Genomic DNA, 21682 nt, shown 5'->3' on the forward strand with positions numbered 1-21682 from the left:
TAAGGTGTGAAAGCACCCTAACGTAAAATTACTGAATACATTAAATAAGTTTATACTAAATACACATTAATTAAAAATTCTTCAAAATATTTTATCCACAAGGTAAATAAGTATTTTACTAATTAGAAAAAATACAAGATGCATTTAAAAATTTGGTTTAAATAATATTCAAATTAACCCGCGATAGTTGCAGTTCTAACCGACAGAGCAAGCAGATTGTTCAAAGATTTCTCTTTTTGACGTCAATACGGGATACGGTCTCGATGTCTCGTGACAATGGTTAGGTATTGATCATCTGATAGGTGTGTATAGTATTGTTTAAATATTTGGTTCCTTTTCTTTTATTATTAATATCAGTCATTTTTCCATGAAACTAAGTAATTGTATCATTGCAGAATAAAGGAAGTGGGTGTTTTTCTTCCGAGGAAGGAGAAAAACAAACTGATGAACATTGCTTCGGTCTATTTTCCTTGATGTAAGTTTTATTTTTTGATTTTCGTTTACAATATAATATTTCTTACTAAAAAAACAATAAGTTTTAATAATTCGGACTTTTTCGTCCACTCGGAAATTTTATACCAACAAAATTTTACTTTATAAATTAAAATTATATTTGAACTCGATTCTTCTGTCATGCCAAATTTCAGACCATATGATTTTTAAAAAGACACTTGTCAGAAAAACCTACAAGGTCAAGATTTCATGGTCAGTTTTTATTTTACTTATTTTGAATGATAGCATAACATTTGATAAACGTCACATTTTCAAATTTATTGTTATCAAACTCGATATTGATTTTAAAAATATATTTTTAACAGAATTAGAATTTTCTTATCAAATTGGATTTTAATTATAGGCTAGAAAAATTTACTGTTAATGATTCATGAAAATTAAATGAGACTTTAGACCATTTTTGTGAGAATGAAAAATGATTTTCTTTCAGCCCCGGTATTAACTCCAGAGAAGTTTTAATCAACTACCAAGATGGGATCTCTATTCAGAAGTGAGGAAATGGCATTGTGTCAACTCTTTCTACAGAGTGAAGCTGCATACGCTTGTGTATCGGAACTGGGAGAACTGGGACTTGTACAATTCCGAGATCTCAATCCAGATGTAAATGCATTCCAACGTAAATTTGTAAACGAAGTCCGCCGATGTGATGAAATGGAACGCAAACTGCGTTATTTAGAAAAGGAAATAAAAAAGGACGGCATTCCAATGCTTGATACAGGAGACAATCCTGAAGCACCCCAACCACGTGAAATGATTGATTTAGAAGCGACTTTCGAGAAACTAGAGAATGAACTGCGAGAAGTGAATCAGAATGCCGAGGCTCTTAAACGAAATTTCCTCGAACTAACCGAACTGAAGCATATTCTTCGCAAAACACAAGTCTTCTTCGACGAGCAAGAGCACGCTGGTTTAAATTCCACTGAATCGATGACACGAGCCTTAATCAGTGACGACAATATCGCTCGACAGTCGACGCTCGGTCCTGTTCAGCTGGGTTTCGTCGCCGGAGTCATTCTCAGAGAGCGAATTCCAGCCTTCGAGAGGATGTTGTGGCGAGCGTGTCGAGGAAACGTATTTCTCCGTCAGGCGGAAATCGAAACTCCCCTTGAAGATCCAACAACTGGAGACAAAGTCTACAAATCGGTTTTCATCATTTTCTTCCAAGGTGATCAGTTGAAAACTCGCGTTAAAAAAATCTGCGAAGGATTCCGAGCAACATTGTACCCCTGTCCTGAAGCTCCGACAGATCGACGAGAAATGGCAATGGGCGTCATGACAAGAATCGAAGACTTAAACACTGTCCTGGGTCAGACTCAAGACCATCGCCATCGAGTTCTCGTCGCTGCTGCCAAAAACCTCAAGAATTGGTTCATCAAAGTCCGGAAGATCAAAGCAATTTATCATACGTTGAACCTTTTTAATTTAGACGTTACTCAAAAGTGTCTAATTGCAGAATGTTGGGTGCCACTTTTGGATATCGAGAGCATTCAACTGGCTTTGCGTCGAGGAACCGAGCGCAGCGGCAGTTCCGTTCCACCCATTCTGAACCGAATGGACACCTTCGAAGATCCACCGACGTACAATCGCACAAATAAATTTACCAGTGGATTCCAAGCGTTAATAGACGCCTACGGTGTTGCGTCTTATAGAGAAATGAATCCTGCACCTTATACTATAATCACTTTTCCATTTTTATTCGCCATTATGTTCGGCGACACTGGACATGGTCTCATCATGTTTCTATTTGGGGCCTGGATGGTCTTGAAGGAGAAGCCTCTTGCGGCAAAGAAATCAGATAACGAAATTTGGAACATTTTCTTTGGCGGACGTTACATCATCTTTCTGATGGGGCTGTTTTCCATGTACACGGGGTTGATATACAACGATGTTTTCTCCAAGTCCCTGAATATATTTGGATCCTATTGGAGCGTGAATTATGATTTGAAAGTTCTCCAAGACAATCCGCACTTACAGTTGAATCCAAATTCAACAGACTATTCCAAATATCCGTATCCGTTTGGAATGGACCCCATTTGGCAGTTGGCTGAGAACAAGATCATTTTTCTAAATTCTTACAAAATGAAAATTTCCATTATCTTCGGGGTCATTCACATGTTCTTTGGAATTATGGTCGGTTTCTGGAATCATATGTACTTTAAAAAGAGATTGAACATCATTTGCGAGTTTATACCGCAAATTATTTTCCTGTTGTTTTTGTTCTTCTACATGGTTCTTCTGATGTTTATCAAGTGGATCAAGTACTATCCGTACGGCGACGAGCAGCACGGACCATATTGTGCTCCCTCGGTTCTAATCACTTTCATAAACATGGTTCTGTTCAATAAAAGTGTGCGTCGTGAGCCATGCGACGAGAATATGTACGCTGGTCAGCAGGGGCTGCAAAAATTCTTGGTAGTCATCGCTCTTCTTTGCATTCCCTGGATGCTGTTCGCAAAACCATTCATGATGATTCAGGAGAGGAAGAAGCAGCACTATCAACTCAATAATCATGGAACGGAAAATGGAGATGTTGAAGGTGCTAGTGGAAATCAACAGGTACAGATGCAAAATGTTCAAAAGAATGAGGAGGAGGATATGAGCGAGGTCTTTATTCATCAAGGTATTCATACTATTGAGTACGTTCTCGGAAGTGTCTCTCACACTGCTTCGTACCTTCGATTGTGGGCCTTGTCCCTGGCTCATGCACAACTTTCCGAAGTATTATGGAATATGGTAATGAAAAATGGATTAGTTAAGGAAGGTTGGCTCGGCGGATTTTTCCTCTGGGCCATTTTTGCCTTTTGGGCAGTTTTAACGGTTGGTATTTTGGTTTTAATGGAGGGCTTGTCCGCCTTCCTTCACACACTCAGGCTCCACTGGGTGGAATTCCAGAGCAAGTTTTATGCTGGTATGGGTTACAGCTTTCAACCTTTTTCATTTGAACTAATTCTTGACTCTGCTCAAGCAACAGGGGAAGAATAAAAACTTTTATTTCGTTTAAAAAATTAATTGTATAAATACTTATATAAATAGGATGTAATTTTGATTTAATCGCCCAAATGAACAGATTAAAAGCATTTTAAGTTTAATTTATGTTATTATTATACTATATATATAAATATAAATGTTCCCCAAAATTGAAAATAAAAACCATTCTGATATATATACACACAAGAATTGGCATTTTATTTCATTTTATTCAATACCTGTATGAAAAAATAATAAATAGTATGTGTTATATTTATACAAAATTTTTGATTTTATTTCTATGTAATATCGTTTATAATTCAAAAATCTATTTATAGAACTCGTATGTTGTAATAAATGAGTATTCATATCTAATAATAAATTTGTCACTTTATTTGAATAAGTCAAAACTATATAATGTGGATTTTATTGATAAAAGAAAATTCTATATATACAGTGTATACATATATATACAACTTTTTTACACCTTTCATAAATCCTATAATAGTAGTCGAGTTTTACCGAAATTTACATGAAATTCATGAAATTAAAAGAATCTTTATATTCAATATTTGAAAGTTTAAGGCAACATTATTTGATCAAGATATAAGCATTTAGTCATATTACGAAAGTCGGAGTAACGTAACTTTAATTGAACATGTGACGTGAACTCGTGACAGATTAACGCCATCGTTTCTTTCGACAGGAAGCAAGAGAGCCAGTTTTGAAAATGGCTGACGTTAGCGATGTTTCGAATACGACTTCTTCTGGAAAAGAAAGAAGAAATACTGTCACTGATGGACCCGTTACTGATCCAGCAGTTGCTACAAAGGTAAATTTCCCATGTTTGTTAAATTCTAACCTTAAAACTTTAATAAACGAAACATTATTGTTTTGTTTAAAAACTTGTTCTTACGTCAGAACCCGTGACTAAAATTTGACAATTCTAATTGTCGATGGATTTCAATGTTATTTTATTATATTTTATTCAGACAATAATGACACAAAAAAAGTTGAAAACAAATTTAACTTTGTCTTCTAAACAAATGTATCTTAATTTTTTATTGCGTACATTTTTTTACAATTATAAAAATATTTATTTAAATTTTCAATGTGCTCCATTTTTTGCTTTATTATTGTTACTATAAACCATTTCTATTAAAATAATTTCGAAAATAATTTTCAATGTTATTTTTCTAAAAATACTTTATAATTGATATATATTTTAATAACTTTCCTGTGAATATCAAAGTAAATATTTCTTATTCACATAAATATTTTAATTTAGAGAGTTAAGGACATGCAGCATGTATCAAAAGCTTTGTTTTTAATTACAATAATGTTAATAATGCATAAACAAAGATGCATTTTTCTAAAAATTTGAAAATTATATATTTTTATTTATAGTACTAATAATCAAATGCTTTTGCATACTAATAACGTGTAACAATATAATTATATATTTGTATTCACATAACTAACAAGTAACAAATAATGACATTTTCTTTCCATTTACATATACTTACACTATAAAAATATTCAATTACATAAAATTGACAAAAGGGTTTTCTTTTTTAATTAAAAATGAACACCTAACATTTCTGAAATGATATAAATACACCTATAAAATGTGTATAATGTATAAAATATTTGCATGACATTTAATATTAATTCTATTTACCTCTATATAGCTGTAGCAACCTACTAAAAATAATAATGCTTATATTATTTTACATATAGAAAAATATTTTTTCATGACAGTTTGTAGATTGAATTTATACCATTTATACATATCTAATGTATACTATCTTTCACATACATCTTTCTTTTAACTCAAAAATATCATCCATGTAAAAGTGAATTAATATCAAAAAATTAATACACCCTTATATTTTTATTATTTTCTACACAAATTTTACAGTTTTAAAAAAATAACTTTTATACCCTTGTGTAATATAATTTAACCTAAAAATACATATTTTTTATTAATTTTTTATCTTGTTTTTAATCTACATAAATACTTTTGGGATGATTTTTATTGCATTTTTATAATTTTAATACAAGTATGATAAAAACATTAACGTGAATTAACGTAAATAATAGTTTTGCTGTATTATTTCTGTGGACATGATAAAAATATAATACTTTTAAATTATGAAATGGTGGTTGTGATTTCAGAGCCTAGAGGCATCAAATAATGCCTTTCACGGCCCGAGAACAAAATTAGTAAGTAAGAACATATGTGAATCGACAAATAAACTTTTGTAGCTGTTCGCTATGTAACAAGTATTCTATAATACATCTTTCATTATATTGTCAGTATTTGCTTTCAGTTTTCTTAATGTGAAGCACAAAAGCGTTTTTACACAATAATACACCTAGATCTTGTTTTGCCACAAAAATACTTTTTCCTTTTCACTAATAACACAAAATCAGAAGGTGATCAAATAGAACCTTTCGAATATTTCTCTTAATTTTAAAAAAGTTTAATGATCGCCCGGATTTTTGTCTGCAATGTCTAGTAAACGTTTTACATACATCATAGTTTCATTAATTTTGTTTTATTTGTAGTTTATTTACATTACTTGCAATAGAAGAAGTTTATATATTATATCGATTGATTGTGTTTTGTGTATTTTAAAATTTCGTAAAATTGATAGGAAAGCAAGTCAGGAGCTTTAAAGAAATCCAGTCGATATCGCAGCCGTTCTTTGTCTGCAAGCAGCACTGATAGTTACAGTTCTGGTAAGAAACATCTTTTTTGTGTTTGCTCTACATAAATGTATTTCTTTGTTCCTTAACGTGTTTTCGAATTTTACCCTCTTTGAAATTTGTCTAACGATAACGAAATAGTTTCTTTGATTGAAAAAAATATTATGACAAATAGCGGTCAACTAATATAAATTTAGTTTGCGATTCCCACTAACAATTAACCGTTTTTGATGCGCCGATGTACTTTAGCATCTTATACAGGAAGCTCCTCCGATGAAGACGATGTTTCTCCACGTGAGAAAATTCAGAAGACGGAAAAAGGCTTTAGTGACTTTTGTGTCAGAAACATAAATCAGCATGCATTTGGACGCAGGGAGATTGAAATTGCGGAACAGGAAATGCCGGGAATCATGGCTCTTCGAAAACGAGCTTCCGATGATAAGGTAAATTTGTAATTAATTTGTACTATTTTTTATTGAATTGATGAAAACAAAAAAATTTGTTATACAGCCGCTGAAGAATGCCAAAATCGTAGGATGCACTCACATAAATGCGCAGACGGCAGTTTTGATCGAAACACTAGTCGAACTTGGTGCTCAGGTCAGATGGGCAGCGTGTAACATTTATTCCACCCAAAATGAAGTGGCCGCCGCTTTAGCTCACGCTGGCTATCCAGTGTTTGCATGGAGAGGCGAAACTGAGGAGGATTTCTGGTGGTGCATAGACAAATGCATAGCGGCAGAGAATTGGCAGCCTAATATGATTTTAGATGATGGAGGAGATGCCACTCATCTCATGTTAAAGAAATATAACGCCATGTTTAAAATGATTCAGGGTCAGTTTTTGTTACGTTGCCTAAAAAATCAAATAGTCCTTAGAAAATAATTTTATTATTCCTCGTTGATTTACAGGAATCGTTGAGGAGAGTGTAACAGGTGTACATAGACTATATCAATTATCCAAAGCTGGCAAGCTTTCCGTCCCCGCAATGAATGTAAATGATAGTGTGACAAAAACCAAATTCGACAATCTTTATAGTTGCCGAGAGAGTATTCTTGATAGGTATATCAAAATTATTAGCAATTTAAAATATACATTTTTTATGAGAAATAGAAATAAAAGAACAAAAGTATAAATAAACTCTTTTCTGAAGCCTTAAAAGGTCTACCGACGTTATGTTTGGAGGGAAACAAGTCGTTATTTGTGGATATGGAGAAGTTGGAAAAGGTTGTTGTCAAGCGTTAAAAGGACTAGGTTGTATCGTATATATTACTGAAATTGATCCCATTTGTGCACTGCAGGCCAGGTGAGTTTTGCTTTCAAAAATATTTTATTATTATTGAAAAGTATACAAATTTGAATACATAATTTGATAAAAAAAATTCTTGTCAGCATGGACGGATACAGGGTGATGAAGTTGAATGAGGTGATCAGGAACGTGGACATCGTGATAACGGCCACTGGGAATAAGAATGTCGTGACTCGCGAGCACATGGATAAGATGAAAAATGGTTGTGTCGTTTGCAACATGGGCCATAGCAATACAGAAATAGATATTGTACGTTTCTCTCAATTTTTCAAGGTGTGATTTTTCAGTCTCCTTGACACCTGATTCGAAAAATTTCTTCCCATTAACAGAATAGTTTACGTACTCCTGATTTGACATGGGAGAAAGTAAGATCACAAGTGGATCATGTGATTTGGCCAGACGGGAGGCGAATAGTGCTCTTAGCTGAAGGTCGCCTGGTCAACCTCTCCTGCTCCAGTCTTCCGTCCTTCGTCGTGTCTATCACGGCCGCCACACAAGCTTTGGCATTAATCGAACTTTTTAACGCTCCATCGGGACGTTATAAAAGTGACGTTTACCTACTGCCTAAAAAGATGGGTTTGTAGTTTTCTTTTCTTTTTTATTTCAATTATTTCATTTTCCTAAATAAATTTTTGACAGATCCTGAAGTGAACGACGTCAATTCATCAGTAGTTTTCTCTAATTTAATAAAAATTATAACACAATTTTAATATTTCTGTCTTTCCAGATGAATATGTAGCATCCCTGCATTTACCCACATTCGATGCACATTTAACAGAGCTTTCCGATGAACAGGCGAAATACATGGGCCTTAACAAGGCTGGTCCTTTCAAGCCTAATTATTATCGGTAAGCAGAACTTTCAATTTTTCTTTCTAATTAAACAATTTCAAAAAATAAATAAATTCTCTTTGCATTACAGATACTGAAAATTAAATCGACTGGAATAATATGAAAAATTGATGAAAAATGAGGAAAACGCAAAATGCTTTCTCCATTAACATTTCATTTTCTATTTATAAAAACATAGAGGTAATTTTTAAACTATATATTTTATAGAGCCTTATCTTGTGAAGTTTATAGTCTTCATTAATCAGTAAAACCACAAAAAAAAGTACTATTATGTTATGTAATCAACTTACTTTTTGCATTGAAAATTATTATCACTAATGAATTTTTCAGTAAATCATTCATTTCAATGCACAAAAGTTTATATTAAGTATTATTATATAAAAAAATTACGATTTAATATTCACTTAAAATCTAAACATATATATTTTAGACACACCACTCAACTGTAGCAAATGACGTGATCCATGAGTTTGTAATCAGTAATCATTTGTTCGCATTTTAAAATATTTTAGAAGCAAAAAAAAAAAGTAATATTTATATTTCATGTTGCAAGTAATTTAGTGATTTTAATTTTTAAACATGCTTGTTTCACTGTATAGTTTTTATGGTATCGATACTTAAAAGTGTTTTACCAAACAATAAAATTTATTTCAATTTTAATCAATTAGGAAGAAAATTGGTATTAGTATTTACAATACATTCACTACTGTCAATATGAAGAAATAGAAAAAATATTTATACTAGACGCTTAATCAGTGAGTCAAGGTAAACTTAGTTTTTCACATTGTAATTTCACCGTTGATGCCGTTGATCAATGAAAATTCCCTCTCGACCCCTCACCCTGACCTTGCTCACCGATCGAGTTTCTATTATATTTTCATTTTGAATGTCGTTTTACAAAAAAAAAATAATCAAAGTGCAATAAGAGCACTCGAATGACATTTTTTAGTACTGAGAAACTATTGTATCAAATACAGCGTTATTTGTACATAAAATTCATGAAAATATAGAGCAACAACTTTTTTAATACAGTGATAAAAAAAATTATGATTTCTATTATAAAACATTTTTAATATCTTTTTACAAGCATTTTAAAATTTTTTCTTCAAGTAACATTTCTTTTTAGAAGTAAATTTTATCAAAAAACCTCAATATAAAGGCCTAACAGATTAAATTAAGTTTTTAAATTCAATTTGATTTTTTTAAAGAATTTTAACTTTATATAGTGATAAAATTTTTTAGAATAAATTTCATTTATTATTTTTTGAAAACTATTTTAAAAAATGAAAATAAAAATAATAATTGGAGTAAATGACTTCTCTTATATTTCTTTATCAAATACATTTAAATTTCTTTTTTGTGTTACAAAAGTAAAAAGATTGAGAATTAAAATAATTTAAAAATAATATGAATATTTAATTAAATGAATTAATTGATTTAAGTTCTCTTTGATTCGCAATAGAATTGTCAATAATGTCGCGTTACAAATTAAGATGTACAGTAGTGTTCATAAAAAAATGTCTTGATTTGATTAAAATTGTTAAAAAAACATTGACGAAATGCACTGTTAACTTCAGTACACTAAAGCAATAAAAAAAAACTTGTGTTATTAATATTTTTGTAACATAATAAACAGTTAATAAAATATTATTTACCGAGTGCTCAATATAATTCTTGTTTTTTACTTTTAAATTCCTTATTATTAAGGTGAAATATTATTATTTTGCTTATAAAAATGATGGTTCTTTAAATGTAAAACTTATATTATTCAATTTATTTATAATCTTTATAATTTATAACATTTAATGAATAATGGAAAATGTGTACGAAGAAAGACGGTTATTTTATCTGTTTTGTCCAGATTCTTCTTCGTCACTTTCATTAGCTGTTTCTTGAGACTCAACTTCCTGTTAAAAAAAATAAGAAATATAATTATAAATATAAGAGATACGTAAATTAAATGTAATGAAACTTACTGCTCTTAGAGTGTCAATTAAGGACATTTCTCCCCTCGACTGAAAAAAGTCGTTGATTTCCTGAGGTACACAAAAATGATTAATCTTTTTTGGTTGGACACCAACTTCTTCAGCGATAAATCTGAACTCGGGAGTAATTTCGATTTCGTTTAATTCTTGATAGGTGAACAGAGTTTCATTCGTTACTGATTCGTTCATTGGTCCAAAATCTATAATTTTTACTTTATCCTTCTTGTAACGTATAACGTCAAATGAATCTAGAAATCATTATTTTCAATTTATTTAAAATTCTATCATATGAACAAAAAAAGGAATAATGCTTTAAATATTCTAAAACTTACAATTTTGTAATTTGAATCTATCCTTAATTCGTTCATTAAATAAAGTTGTAATGTCCTTTTGAATATTGTACTTTTCAGATTCTATATGTCTGTAGTATTGTGAAACATCTCTTTGACATATTCCTTAAAGTTAATAGAAATAAAATTATATAATTGAAGTAGTTACGAAAAGTACGGTTGTTGAGAATACTTACCTACTAATTCATTTTCAATAACAAAACAACGAAATTCAGTGCATGGATTGATTTCGTTCCATCTTTTGAGTACTAAACAGAAGTTGAGAGGATTTTTATTATCACTGCAACTTCTTAATTTACTTAAATCTCTCGATATCCTATCGGAACTTTTCAATAGCAAATACACATCTTCCAAGGAAGTGCATTTTAATGACTTGGTTGGTGTGACCCACGTGGCATCCTTAAATTTTTAATTTAATTAATTTTTGTCATTGAAAATAAAAATTTAATATTTAATTACGAAATGATATACTTACACTAGGTGTACTCCAATTGGATTTTATAAAAACAGCTTTAAATTCGTCAATAGCTTGTTGAATTTTCTGACTAAATTCCGGAAAATTAGGTGGTGTATTCTCCGGTTCCTTTAGAGAATATAATATTTTTTAAAGATTTAGAAATGCATGTTTTATGTGATACAATGAAATATAACGTATTTACATTTGAAGAATCTTCAGTGACTGATGAACCATCTGACCATTCTGAATTACATGTAATATTCCTTGTTGCTTCTATTGGAAGGATAAATGAATCATGTTCCAAATATTTTAAAATTTCTGTTGTTAATGGAATAATAATTGCTTCCAAAGACTCCTTAGAAAAAATGTTATACCAATTGTCAAACGAACATTCTGCCTCCACATTATTAACCATACTGAAATTAATGAGCAACAATGAGCATTTATTTGATAAAGATATTTATGGAAAAAGTATATTTATCCTACAATACTTTCTGTTATTATACAAAATACTATACTTTAATCTTAAACTATTGTATTATTTAACAATTTCTTTAGTTCTTTTTAAAATATATTTAATTTAATAGTCGTTTCAACAAATTGCAACAAATCTTATAATATCTTACATTTCTTTTTAAGGTTTTCACTTTAAATTTAGTGAAAATGGAATTGTTATTATCAAACATCAATCGTCAAAATTCTTTGTTTTTAAGCAAAATACCGTAGACCGGTGGTATGAAAGCACCTTAAGCTTAAGTTGATTCTACAATGCGCACGTTCGTATCGTAAAGGCCAATCGCGAACGCAAAGCATTAGTTAGAAAAGGACAGGGATATATTGGTGTCCTTTTCCATCTCTCGACGAGTGTGGAATGAGCATAAAAAACACTTAGAAATTGGAAAGCAGGCAGGCATCGCTGCACTCGACTGTACTCAAGATTTTCTGTGTGCAGCGTTGATCACGAGTGTATAGTGCCTCCTGGTGCCTCCCCACTACTGAGTTCCAAAAGCGCAGTGATCCGAACCGAACTGCGACACACACCAACTTGTACAGTAGTTTGTGTTTGTGTTGTGCAGTTTCAAATATGTCGGACATTGAGTGGCATTATTGACATATTGATATATGTGTATATGAATAGAATCTTGCAGTTTGTGAAGTTTTAAATAATATCTGTAAATATGTCCAAGATTAATGATTCTCATGTGAAAAATGAACGAAATCGTTCATGAAGAATCTACTGTTCTTTCATAAATAATAATTATGTTCCACCAATTTTTGTGTGTATGATTCAGTGCCGAAATATTTTACAGCATGCGTGACAAGAACTTATAATTTTCCAACGAGTAAGTAAGATTTTGTTTTACAACGTTTACAACATTTACAACTCACAAAGTAAACACAGTAAATTAAACTTCCTAACAGTAATTAGCAATTTTTCCACTAAATATACCACAAAATAGAATGTTTATAATTTTTATTTTTTCCATATTCTTAAAGAAATTCTCAGGTACAAATAGAGACAAATTCCTTACAAAAGTGGAGAAAAATATGTAAATTAATATGTAGACTATGATTATGAATTACTTTTCCCATAATTTCTATATACTTTTCAACAGGATGCATGGGACTTGTGCACCTGCTTTCTGATTTTTTTTTAACGTATGACATATTAGCTTGTAGAAACTTTCATAAAAGTTTTAGTGTATTTTTATTTACAAATATTTTTTTATATTTATAAATTTGAAACTTGAATTGTCTGGTTTTCGGAATAATTAAAATTACCCATGTATTTGTTTTTCAAGTGTATAAAGAGAAAACTAATTAGATAAAATCTTTTATTTCCACATTATACTAATACTTATTCGCTAAGTTGAGTCTCTGATAATTTACTAGTTTGACCAGATGGTAAACTGGTCTCGGCTCATACCTTTCATTTAGTTATAAGTACAGTTTAACAGTCAATTCGCAGAAACAAGTGCATTATTTTTATTGTCGCTTATAAAGCGACAATATCTTCTCCCTTTCGATAATTATCAACGACACAGTTTTCACTATTCTTTTTCTAAATTCGAAACAAATTTCAGTTCTTCGCATAATATATTTATTTATTCTTAAAAAAATTAATTTTCTAAAAGTAAAATTTTTCTTTGTATATAGTTTAAGCAAATATATGTTTACACTAATCTGAAATTATTATTTCAGAATACTAGAAGTTATGCAAATGTTTCCAAAAATGGCAACTAAGACTGATAATATGAAACCTATTGACAAGCAAAATGATGGTGTGTAAAATTCCAATAAATTGTATCCATTTGTTTCTGCCTCGAATTGTAATAAATAAACTTTTTGTTGAAAATTAAGAAAACAATATGGATAATGAAATGATGACACTCGGTGGTCCAGAAAGTTCTGGACGTTGTGTTCCACCAAATTATTTATATAGCACCGGATCAATGGATCAGGGACCAGGAGGTCTTGATCACGAACATAGAATCCGAAATCGTCATAACGCAACAGAAGATCAGCTGGGACCTCTTCCGTCTAATTGGGAAAAGGCTTACACAGACTCTGGAGAAATTTATTTTATTGAGTAAGTAGTTTACAGTTTTATCAAAGAAAATAAAAATTTTCAACACAGTAATAAGGAAATAACAAACTTTTTTTTGCAGTCATAATACCGGAACTTCTCACTGGCTTGATCCTCGGTTGTCGAAATTTCAAAAACAGTCTCTCGAAGAGTGCCTTGATGACGAACTGCCTTATGGTTGGGAGAAAATCGACGATACTCTATACGGTACTTATTTTATTGACCACGTGAATCGTCGAACTCAATACGAAAATCCAGTGTTGCAAGCAAAGCGAGCTCAACAAAACTTATCGGAGAGAAAGAGTCCCAACTTTACTCGAAACCCTGAGAAACTAAAGGGACAAAGAATTCGTACATCACTAATAAAAAGTTCACGAGGTCTTGGTTTTACAATTGTTGGTGGCGATGATTCTGTGGAGGAATTTTTACAAATAAAAAGTGTTGTTTCCAATGGACCCGCATGGCTTGATGGAAAGCTGCAAACTGGTAAAATAATTTTTTTTAATAAAATCTAAGGTTGAGGGTGGATATTTTTTACGATTTGTCCAATTTTCAGGAGATGTTCTGGTTTACGTTAATGACACTTGTGTATTGGGATTTACACATAATGAAATGGTTAATGTATTTAAATCAATTAATACTGGAGACACAGTTTCATTGGAAGTTTGTCGAGGGTATCCTTTACCCTTTGATCCAAATGATCCTAACACGGAAGTTGTTACTACCATCGCTGTGAATGCACCAGGTAAAAACACTATTTCGCTAAAGAATTCTATTTTCGTTAAAATGTTACTACTTTATTTAATTTACACCAACAGATCTGTCAAGTGAAGATCCTGGAATGTACATGGACCTAGATTCTCGTATGCAATCTGTAGGTCCATTTAACTTTATGGACACTTCCTTCCTTCCCGTGAACAATATGCAAAATGGCGAAAATTTAGCAACAACGTCCGTTAATTCAATGCCTGATCTTTGCATCTCTGACAAAATCAATACAATCAAAAGACCAAGTAGCACAGACATTCTTCTTTCTGAAACTGGAGATTTAAGCGAACGTAAAGAATCTCCATTACCGTCAAAGCCAGAATTCCTCAGCATTCCAGTGGTGAAGGGAGTCATGGGCTTTGGATTCACAATAGCCGATTCAGCTCAGGGTCAAAAAGTGAAGAAAATTTTAGATGGACTGCGTTGCAAGAGACTAATGGAGGGCGATATTCTCGTTAATATAAATGACATTAATGTGAGAAACATGTGCCATTCCGAGGTGGTTAATGTTTTAAAAGACTGTCCACGAAATCAAGAAGCTCTAATTTACGTTCAGCGAATGTCGCCGAAACCTAAGGAGAAGAAGGAAAAAAATCCACACGACTTTTTTAGAAGCAAAACTCCAACTGCTGATATTTACAGTACTCAAACTAAAACAGTAGTACCAACACGTCCAAAAACACCGTTAATTGACACTAGAACTCATCTCAAGTCGCCTGATGATATGGGAAGAGAAAATTGGAATGAATTACCAAACGAAAATGACATGAATCCGCTCGACAATAGATTTAAATATTCAGATTATAATCACGGTGTGTACTACACAGATCCATACAAATCAAATATTAGTAGTTTGGCCGATAATTTTACAACTATGACCAATTTGAATGATGAGAGAAATGCCATAAAAAGAGAATGGGTGGCTGCTGATAAATTTAACATAAGCAATGAAGTTTATTCCGTTAATTCTCCACATGCAGAAAACATTAAGCAAAATGGAGGTGTACATTCGAATTATTACAAGGATATCTACGCTGTTCAAACACATTCTCAGTTCAATGAACAGGATTTCAATTCATATGCAATTGGACAGGAGCAAAATGTCGATACAGGCGAAATTTGGGATAAGAGAAAAGAGACAACAAGCTTCGAACATGAACAACCACATTCCAGTTCCACACCACGGTTAGTATTTACTATTACTATTTTTTTCTTCATGATTAATTAATTTGTCCTTGTGTTTCTCCACTTGATTACAAAAAATAGTAGTGTAATTTACTAATTAATTAATTGTAAGGTTTTTTTAATAACTTATTTTTTAAAGGTATCCACAATACAATAGCGATATGGTGTGTCCGACAATTCCTGATATTGAATGGATCGAGACGTTAGTGACTTTAGTTAGGCAAGATACAGGCTTTGGCTTTAGAATAGTTGGAGGTACCGAAGAAGGATCTCAGGTTAGTCTCTTAAGTAAACGTTTAATTCCATTTCAATCTTGTGATTTAAAATTAACGTGACGATTTATTTTCTTTCATTTTGTTTCCAAATTGAATAAATTTTCACAATACGTGACGCTCCGCGACGAAAAGTATCTTATTATTTGACAATTTAGAATGAAAATAAAAAAGAGCAGGTCTCGAACTAAATCCGTAAATTTGTTTAAAGTTAGTAAAAGTCAGTTTTTTTTAAAAAGAAAAAGGTCCGTAATTTTATTGAAAAAGTAAGAACAGTTCGTAAATTTAACGATATATGTAGTTTGGAGAATTTTTGAGAAGTTACAAATAATTGCAAAAATTCAATTATTTTGAAAAGTAATAAAATTCTTGGCAAAAAATCAATTATTTTTAATACAACTTTAATAACATTTCATGAAAGAATTCAATTTTTAAAAAACATTTTCTTAATTACATTTTTCGAAAGAATCCAATTATTTTCTAAAATTTTAATAAATCCTTCGAAACAATTCAATTGTTTTTGTAAATAGTAAAACTCATCGCAAGAATTAAATTATTTTTCATAAATAATAAAATTCTTCTTTGAAATTCAATTATTTTCAATACAATTATTAAAAAATTCCGATTGTATTCAATAAATTAAAGAAATTTTTCAAAAGAATTCAATTATTTTCTGAACATTTCAATAAAATTGAAGAATTAAATGTTTAATTTCAATTATTAAGAAAGAGGATTATTGTAAAAACTTGAAAGAAATTGTTCATATAAAATTCAATTACCTTGAAAACTTTCAATTAAAATTATTAAAGAAACTCCATTATTTTAAAGAAATTCTTCAAAAGAATCTAATTAATATTATGGAAAATTTTAATAAAATTCTTCGTAAATTCAATTATTTTCATAAATAATAAAATTTTTCAAAGAAATTCAATTAATATCAAATTTTTGGATAAAATTCTTTGCAAGAATTGCAGTGATTTGCAAATTTTTTCGCAATAATTCAATTATTTTTATGAATAATTTAAAATTTTAACAGAGATTCAATTATTTTCGTAAATAATAAAATTCTTTTTATGAACTCAATTATTTTTATAAATAATAACATTTTCGCAGGAATTTAATTATTTGCAAACACAATTTTTATAAAATTTTTCGAAAAAAATCAATTATTTAAAATGATTTTTAAAAAATTCTTCGCTTGAATTCAATTATTTTTGAAAATTAATAAAGTTCTTCTTAAGAATTCAATTATTTTTGAAAATTTTAATAAAATTCGATGCAAGAATTCAATTATTTTTAAAATGTTTATAAAATTCTTCGAATCAATTCAATTATTTAAAAAAATTTTGTTAAAATTCTCGGTAAAAATTTCAATTAGTTTCAAAAATTTTCCTCAATTGAATGATTTTCAGTATCTACTATTTTAATAAAATTTTCCAAAAGAATTCATTTATTTAAAAAAATTTTAATGAAATTGTGCGCAAACATTGAATTATATTTGAGTTATTTAAAAATTTGTTGATAAAATTCTTTATGAGAATTCAATTTAATGAAACAGGAAATTATTCAATAAGTTATTAATCTTTGTATTTAAATAATTGAATTCTAGTTGAATTTTCTAATAAAAATTGATTTAAAAATAAAATTCAGTTAAAATTTTAGATAATTGAATATTAAAAGCATTATAGCATGAATTTTTTAAAGAATAATTGAATTCTGAAAAGGTTTCAAATTAAAATAAAATCTTTGTAAATTTACATTTTAACTAACAATTCTGTGAAATTAATTTTTTTTCAAAAGGTTTAATTGAATTTTTTTAAAAATTATTTCAAGTTTTTATTTTCTAATGTACAATTGAAGAATTTTCGAATAATTGATAAAATTTTGTAATATTGAATTGTAAACAAATGGATTTGAAAATTTTCCAAGAACTATTTCGAAAATTATTAAAAATAATCGTTTAAAGAAGAATTTTAGTTAAAAATTCTAGAAAATAATAATTCAATTGAAATGATGAAAATAATGAAATAAATGAAATTAATTTTGAAGAAGTTGCAGTAACAAAATTCTTATAATATAAAATGATAATTTTATCACTGGTTCAACTTTAATTATTATTATAAAACATGAAGGAAGCGATTAGTCCGAATCGAAGACTCGCAGTGATCGATATCTTCATGTTTTATAGTTATTATGAAAAATTAAATTTCTATTTTTAAGTAAAATGTTCTCTTATTTGACCCGGACTGGTTATATCTTTGTCCGTAATTTTTTATTTTTGTTCCGTAAAGTCCGTGTTTTTAAATAATTTATTAATTTCACTGGTTCGAGCCTTGAAAAGAGGGATCAATTTCCGTTCAGAATCATTAATATTTAAGTAAATAATTTAATTAATTTAATTAATTTAAGTAAGTAATTTAATTTTGCACACAATGTATTATGTGCAAAATTAAAAGTATTTTTGATAATCTAAAATTTTTGGAAGTTGAGATACCTTTCGTCACGAAGCTTCACATACATATATATAGGAATAAATTTAAGTAGATCAAGTCGCTACAGAAGGTTTATAGACAGTAACAATATGCGATAAAAATAAAACGCTCAGCAGGTTTCCGTTGGTCACATTGTGCCTGGAGGTGCAGCAGACTTGGACAATCGTCTAAATACCGGTGATTTAATTATGTCTGTCGATGGAGAGAGCGTGATGAATTCGTCTCACCGTCACGTAGTTCAGTTAATGATAGCCGCTGCACAAAATGGAGTCGTCACTCTGGGTATTCGGCGGCGCATCAATATCCAGGAACATTTACGTGACAACATACAGTCATCTTATGGAGGTCAGATGAATCAGCAGTATCCTTACGACGTGACTGTTAACAGAATGGAAAACGAGGGCTTTGGATTTGTCATCATTTCTTCCGTCAATAAAGCTGGTTCTACGATCGGTAGGATTATTGAAGGTTCCCCAGCAGAAAGATGCGGAAGACTGAATATTGGTGATCATATTCTTGCTGTCAATCATGTCGACATTACTAATGTTTGTCACAAGGACATTGTCAATTTGATCAAGGATTCGGGATATTCAGTAACTTTGACTATTGGTTATCCATTGGACGATTGTTGTGGCAGTACCTCTCCTCTCAAGGTTCGTATCATTTAATTCTTTAATTGGAATTTAGATCGAAATTATTACTAAATTTATAAATTTCTGTAGGATGAATCTGCTGCTGATGGAGATGGTGGACAATATCATGCTGTTGAATTGACAAGGGGAACTCGAGGTTTCGGTTTTAGTATTCGTGGAGGGCGCGAATTTCAAAATATGCCATTATTCGTTTTGCAAATCGCAGAAAATGGTCCAGCATCTGTGGATAACAGACTCAGAGTAAATCAACTAATTAAATTTCTATTTTTTATAGCTTTCTATTCTTAGCTTTGTATTTTTTGATTTGAAAGATAAAGCTTTCAAGTATTTACATATTTTCTAATTTCGTATTTTCTTTTCAACAGGTCGGCGATCAGATTATTGAAATTAACAGTATCAATACGAAAAACATGACGCACACTGAAGCAATCGAAATAATACGAAACGGTGGTCCGTCTGTTCGTCTTTTGGTACGACGTGGATGTCAGATACCTTCCGTTGTCGGTGCTTCGTCTCATCTTTATGATATGAATATTTGAAGGTAAAAAATAAATCTATTATCACAATAGAAAATGGACTACTACCGTGAAATTTTTCTATTAATCGAAAGTAGAAAGAAAAATCTTTATTCTGAGGAATATACTTATTTTAAAATAACACATTTTCCATATTGACACTTACTATTAATCAACATCTTTAATAACTTATTCAATAACTTGTTTAACTTGTTTAACTTGTTTAGCTTGTTATTTTAATCGTCTGTATATATTTTAATATAAAACCAATGTTAAATCAACAATTAGGCAATTTGTTATTGAAGTCAGTCAAATTAAATTTATTAAAATTCAAGAGCAGATAAAAGCGGAGCAGAAATAAAGAAAGCATAGATGCTTCGCTGTATAATCTGCTCTATCCAACTATAAAATAGCATAACTTTTTTTGAATCAAGTTTGCGATAAGTATATTATTTACAAACACATGGCATCTACATTTCTATTTAAATGGTCTATTAAATATAATTCAATTAAGCCAATCAATTTTTATGAAATCCTTGCCGCAAATTTGCCTCAAAATGATTTTGCTGTATAATCGGTATTCAAATATCATGATAGCGATTTAAAAAAAAATTTGATTGCTCAAAGATCTGAAATATAAATAAGTAGATAATTGATATTTTACAATTTTATATATTATACAGAATTTTAAGATCGTAATTTCACTTAAGTTTAGAAAAATGTTATGCTTTTTCAATAAAATTTATAAATAGGTACATCAGATTCATCAGAATAAATAACCGATAGACAATAAATCAATCGTGTGTATCTAACTATAGGTACATTTTCAAAGTATGTCATTTCGAACTTTAAGGAAATTTATAATAATATATATAAGTTTTAATTTAGGTGACACTATCCTACGCTTGCTCCAAACAATGTTTAAATATTAATTTTTATTTCAATTTTGGTGATAGCTTTGCACATTTAACTATTCAGTAATTCCAATAAGACAATATATTGCTTTAAAGATATTCAAAATTCATGTAGAGTTACAAACTTTCCATAAACTTATAGCAATATTTTGTACTCTTAGGAAACTATAGCAAATTACTATACTATTAACAATTTGAATAAATGTGATAGAAAAACAGGCAAATAATAAAAACATAGTGCCTTGCACGTGTTCAATATTTTTTAAGACATTTAAACTTCAATGTTATTTGAAGACGTAAGAAGAGATTTTTAATTTTATCGTAAAATTTATCTGCTATTTTGGAGAAAAATTCAACTTGTTCTTTTTTATCTTTACAAAGATATAATTTAAATACTCATGAGAATCGTAAAATTCCTCTTTTTCCATTTTATTTTAATGGGAAAACATTTTCTAAATTGAAATTTCTTAATTTAACTTAATTTTATTAATTTTATTAGAAAGTTATAATATTTTAATGAAAATTAAATTAGAAGCCGTTCAAGTAATGTATAACTCGCTTTTTAGGGTAAGGGGACGAGTGAAAAATTTTTTCATCATCGAAATAATAATGCCACTAAAATGGGGATCAATTTTTACAATATTACAATAAGTGATGCCAAGCTTGAATGTCTTCTTATTTGCTTAATAGTGTAATTATAATAATAAAATAATTATAATAATTATAATATTATTATAATATAATAATAATATAATAATAATATAATAATAATTATAATATTATTATAATTATTATAATTATTATAATTATAATATATAAAGAATTATCTCATTCTATTATAGTATTAACATTTTTTAGAGATATGACTAAAAAAGTAGATTTAAAATTTATGAACAATTTTTTGATCTCTTTTTAATAAAATATTTTCTGTTATAGTTTCTTTAAACTTTACTCTTTAGAAAAATAGCGAACGTTAGGTTCTTCCATTACAATTACATAACATGAATGAAAATCAATATTTACGATCTTTTTTTTACATTGGATTTTTGTATAAAAAAGAGAGATTCTTATACAATTTAAAATCCAAAGTGATTGTTAAAAATATAATTTTTAAATAATTCAAAAATAAATAAGTAAAGTGTAGGATTTAAA

General features: G+C 29.7%; 4 protein-coding genes across 9 annotated transcripts; 3 read left to right on the forward strand and 1 right to left on the reverse strand.

Moving 5' to 3' along the window:
• Nucleotides 1–217: 217 nt before the first annotated feature.
• Nucleotides 218–3690, forward strand: LOC122500243 (V-type proton ATPase 116 kDa subunit a1). Its single transcript, XM_043609091.1, has 3 exons — nucleotides 218–302; nucleotides 396–475; nucleotides 944–3690. Exon 3 carries the CDS (start codon nucleotides 985–987, stop codon nucleotides 3493–3495), a length of 2511 nt encoding a protein of 836 aa, XP_043465026.1. The 5' UTR covers nucleotides 218–302; nucleotides 396–475; nucleotides 944–984; the 3' UTR covers nucleotides 3496–3690.
• A 278-nt stretch (nucleotides 3691–3968) lies between these two features.
• Nucleotides 3969–9379, forward strand: LOC122500244 (adenosylhomocysteinase-like 1). Of its 5 annotated transcripts, XR_006301447.1 has the most exons (12): nucleotides 3970–4312; nucleotides 5659–5706; nucleotides 6141–6225; nucleotides 6442–6635; nucleotides 6703–7027; nucleotides 7104–7254; nucleotides 7346–7498; nucleotides 7585–7750; nucleotides 7831–8077; nucleotides 8229–8349; nucleotides 8423–8532; nucleotides 8783–9379. XR_006301447.1 is itself a non-coding variant. In XM_043609093.1 (11 exons), exons 1-11 carry the CDS (start codon nucleotides 4211–4213, stop codon nucleotides 8427–8429), a joined length of 1587 nt encoding a protein of 528 aa, XP_043465028.1. In that variant the 5' UTR covers nucleotides 3969–4210; the 3' UTR covers nucleotides 8430–9379. The 5 variants fall into 5 exon arrangements, 4 of the variants coding, with proteins under 4 accessions (XP_043465028.1, XP_043465027.1, XP_043465029.1 ...); XM_043609093.1 differs by having other exon boundaries at nucleotides 3969–4312; nucleotides 6454–6635; nucleotides 8423–9379; XM_043609092.1 differs by having other exon boundaries at nucleotides 8423–9379.
• Nucleotides 9380–10105: 726 nt separating this feature from the next.
• On the reverse strand, nucleotides 10106–11925 carry LOC122500245 (cell division cycle protein 123 homolog). Its single transcript, XM_043609096.1, has 7 exons — nucleotides 11771–11925; nucleotides 11347–11560; nucleotides 11163–11270; nucleotides 10864–11086; nucleotides 10670–10792; nucleotides 10329–10585; nucleotides 10106–10259 (listed from the first exon to the last, which is right to left on the reverse strand). The coding sequence occupies exons 2-7, from the start codon at nucleotides 11557–11559 to the stop codon at nucleotides 10197–10199; spliced, it is 987 nt and encodes a 328-aa protein (XP_043465031.1). The 5' UTR covers nucleotide 11560; nucleotides 11771–11925; the 3' UTR covers nucleotides 10106–10196.
• Nucleotides 11926–12208: 283 nt separating this feature from the next.
• On the forward strand, nucleotides 12209–21249 carry LOC122500241 (membrane-associated guanylate kinase, WW and PDZ domain-containing protein 1-like). Of its 2 annotated transcripts, none has more exons than XM_043609087.1 (10): nucleotides 12209–12487; nucleotides 13347–13426; nucleotides 13506–13734; nucleotides 13814–14217; nucleotides 14288–14476; nucleotides 14550–15684; nucleotides 15824–15959; nucleotides 18562–19101; nucleotides 19171–19341; nucleotides 19467–21249. In XM_043609087.1, exons 2-10 carry the CDS (start codon nucleotides 13360–13362, stop codon nucleotides 19638–19640), a joined length of 3045 nt encoding a protein of 1014 aa, XP_043465022.1. In that variant the 5' UTR covers nucleotides 12209–12487; nucleotides 13347–13359; the 3' UTR covers nucleotides 19641–21249. The 2 variants fall into 2 exon arrangements, with proteins under 2 accessions (XP_043465022.1, XP_043465023.1); XM_043609088.1 differs by having other exon boundaries at nucleotides 18565–19101.
• Nucleotides 21250–21682: the final 433 nt, after the last annotated feature.

Source organism: Leptopilina heterotoma, unplaced genomic scaffold (genome assembly GCF_015476425.1).
Source record: "Leptopilina heterotoma isolate Lh14 unplaced genomic scaffold, ASM1547642v1 Lhet_182, whole genome shotgun sequence".
In the NCBI taxonomy this organism is placed as follows: Eukaryota; Metazoa; Arthropoda; class Insecta; order Hymenoptera; family Figitidae; genus Leptopilina; species Leptopilina heterotoma.

What these genes read in the sequence shown, in the direction of transcription:
- LOC122500243 (XM_043609091.1), top strand. Translation starts at nt 985, where the DNA reads ATGGGATCTCTATTCAGAAGTGAGGAAATGGCATTGTGTCAACTCTTT.
- LOC122500244 (XM_043609092.1), top strand. Translation starts at nt 4,211, where the DNA reads ATGGCTGACGTTAGCGATGTTTCGAATACGACTTCTTCTGGAAAAGAA. An exon ending in ATCCAGCAGTTGCTACAAAG is followed by an intron (nt 4,313 to 5,658) that starts GTAAATTTCCCA and finishes TTGTGATTTCAG; the next exon opens with AGCCTAGAGGCATCAAATAA. An exon ending in ACGGCCCGAGAACAAAATTA is followed by an intron (nt 5,707 to 6,140) that starts GTAAGTAAGAAC and finishes TAAAATTGATAG; the next exon opens with GAAAGCAAGTCAGGAGCTTT.
- LOC122500245 (XM_043609096.1), bottom strand. Translation starts at nt 11,559, where the DNA reads ATGGTTAATAATGTGGAGGCAGAATGTTCGTTTGACAATTGGTATAAC. An exon ending in TATTGAAAATGAATTAGTAG is followed by an intron (nt 10,793 to 10,863) that starts GTAAGTATTCTC and finishes ATTAACTTTAAG; the next exon opens with GAATATGTCAAAGAGATGTT. An exon ending in TAGATTCAAATTACAAAATT is followed by an intron (nt 10,586 to 10,669) that starts GTAAGTTTTAGA and finishes AATGATTTCTAG; the next exon opens with ATTCATTTGACGTTATACGT.
- LOC122500241 (XM_043609087.1), top strand. Translation starts at nt 13,360, where the DNA reads ATGCAAATGTTTCCAAAAATGGCAACTAAGACTGATAATATGAAACCT. An exon ending in CATCGCTGTGAATGCACCAG is followed by an intron (nt 14,477 to 14,549) that starts GTAAAAACACTA and finishes TTACACCAACAG; the next exon opens with ATCTGTCAAGTGAAGATCCT. An exon ending in CATTCCAGTTCCACACCACG is followed by an intron (nt 15,685 to 15,823) that starts GTTAGTATTTAC and finishes TATTTTTTAAAG; the next exon opens with GTATCCACAATACAATAGCG.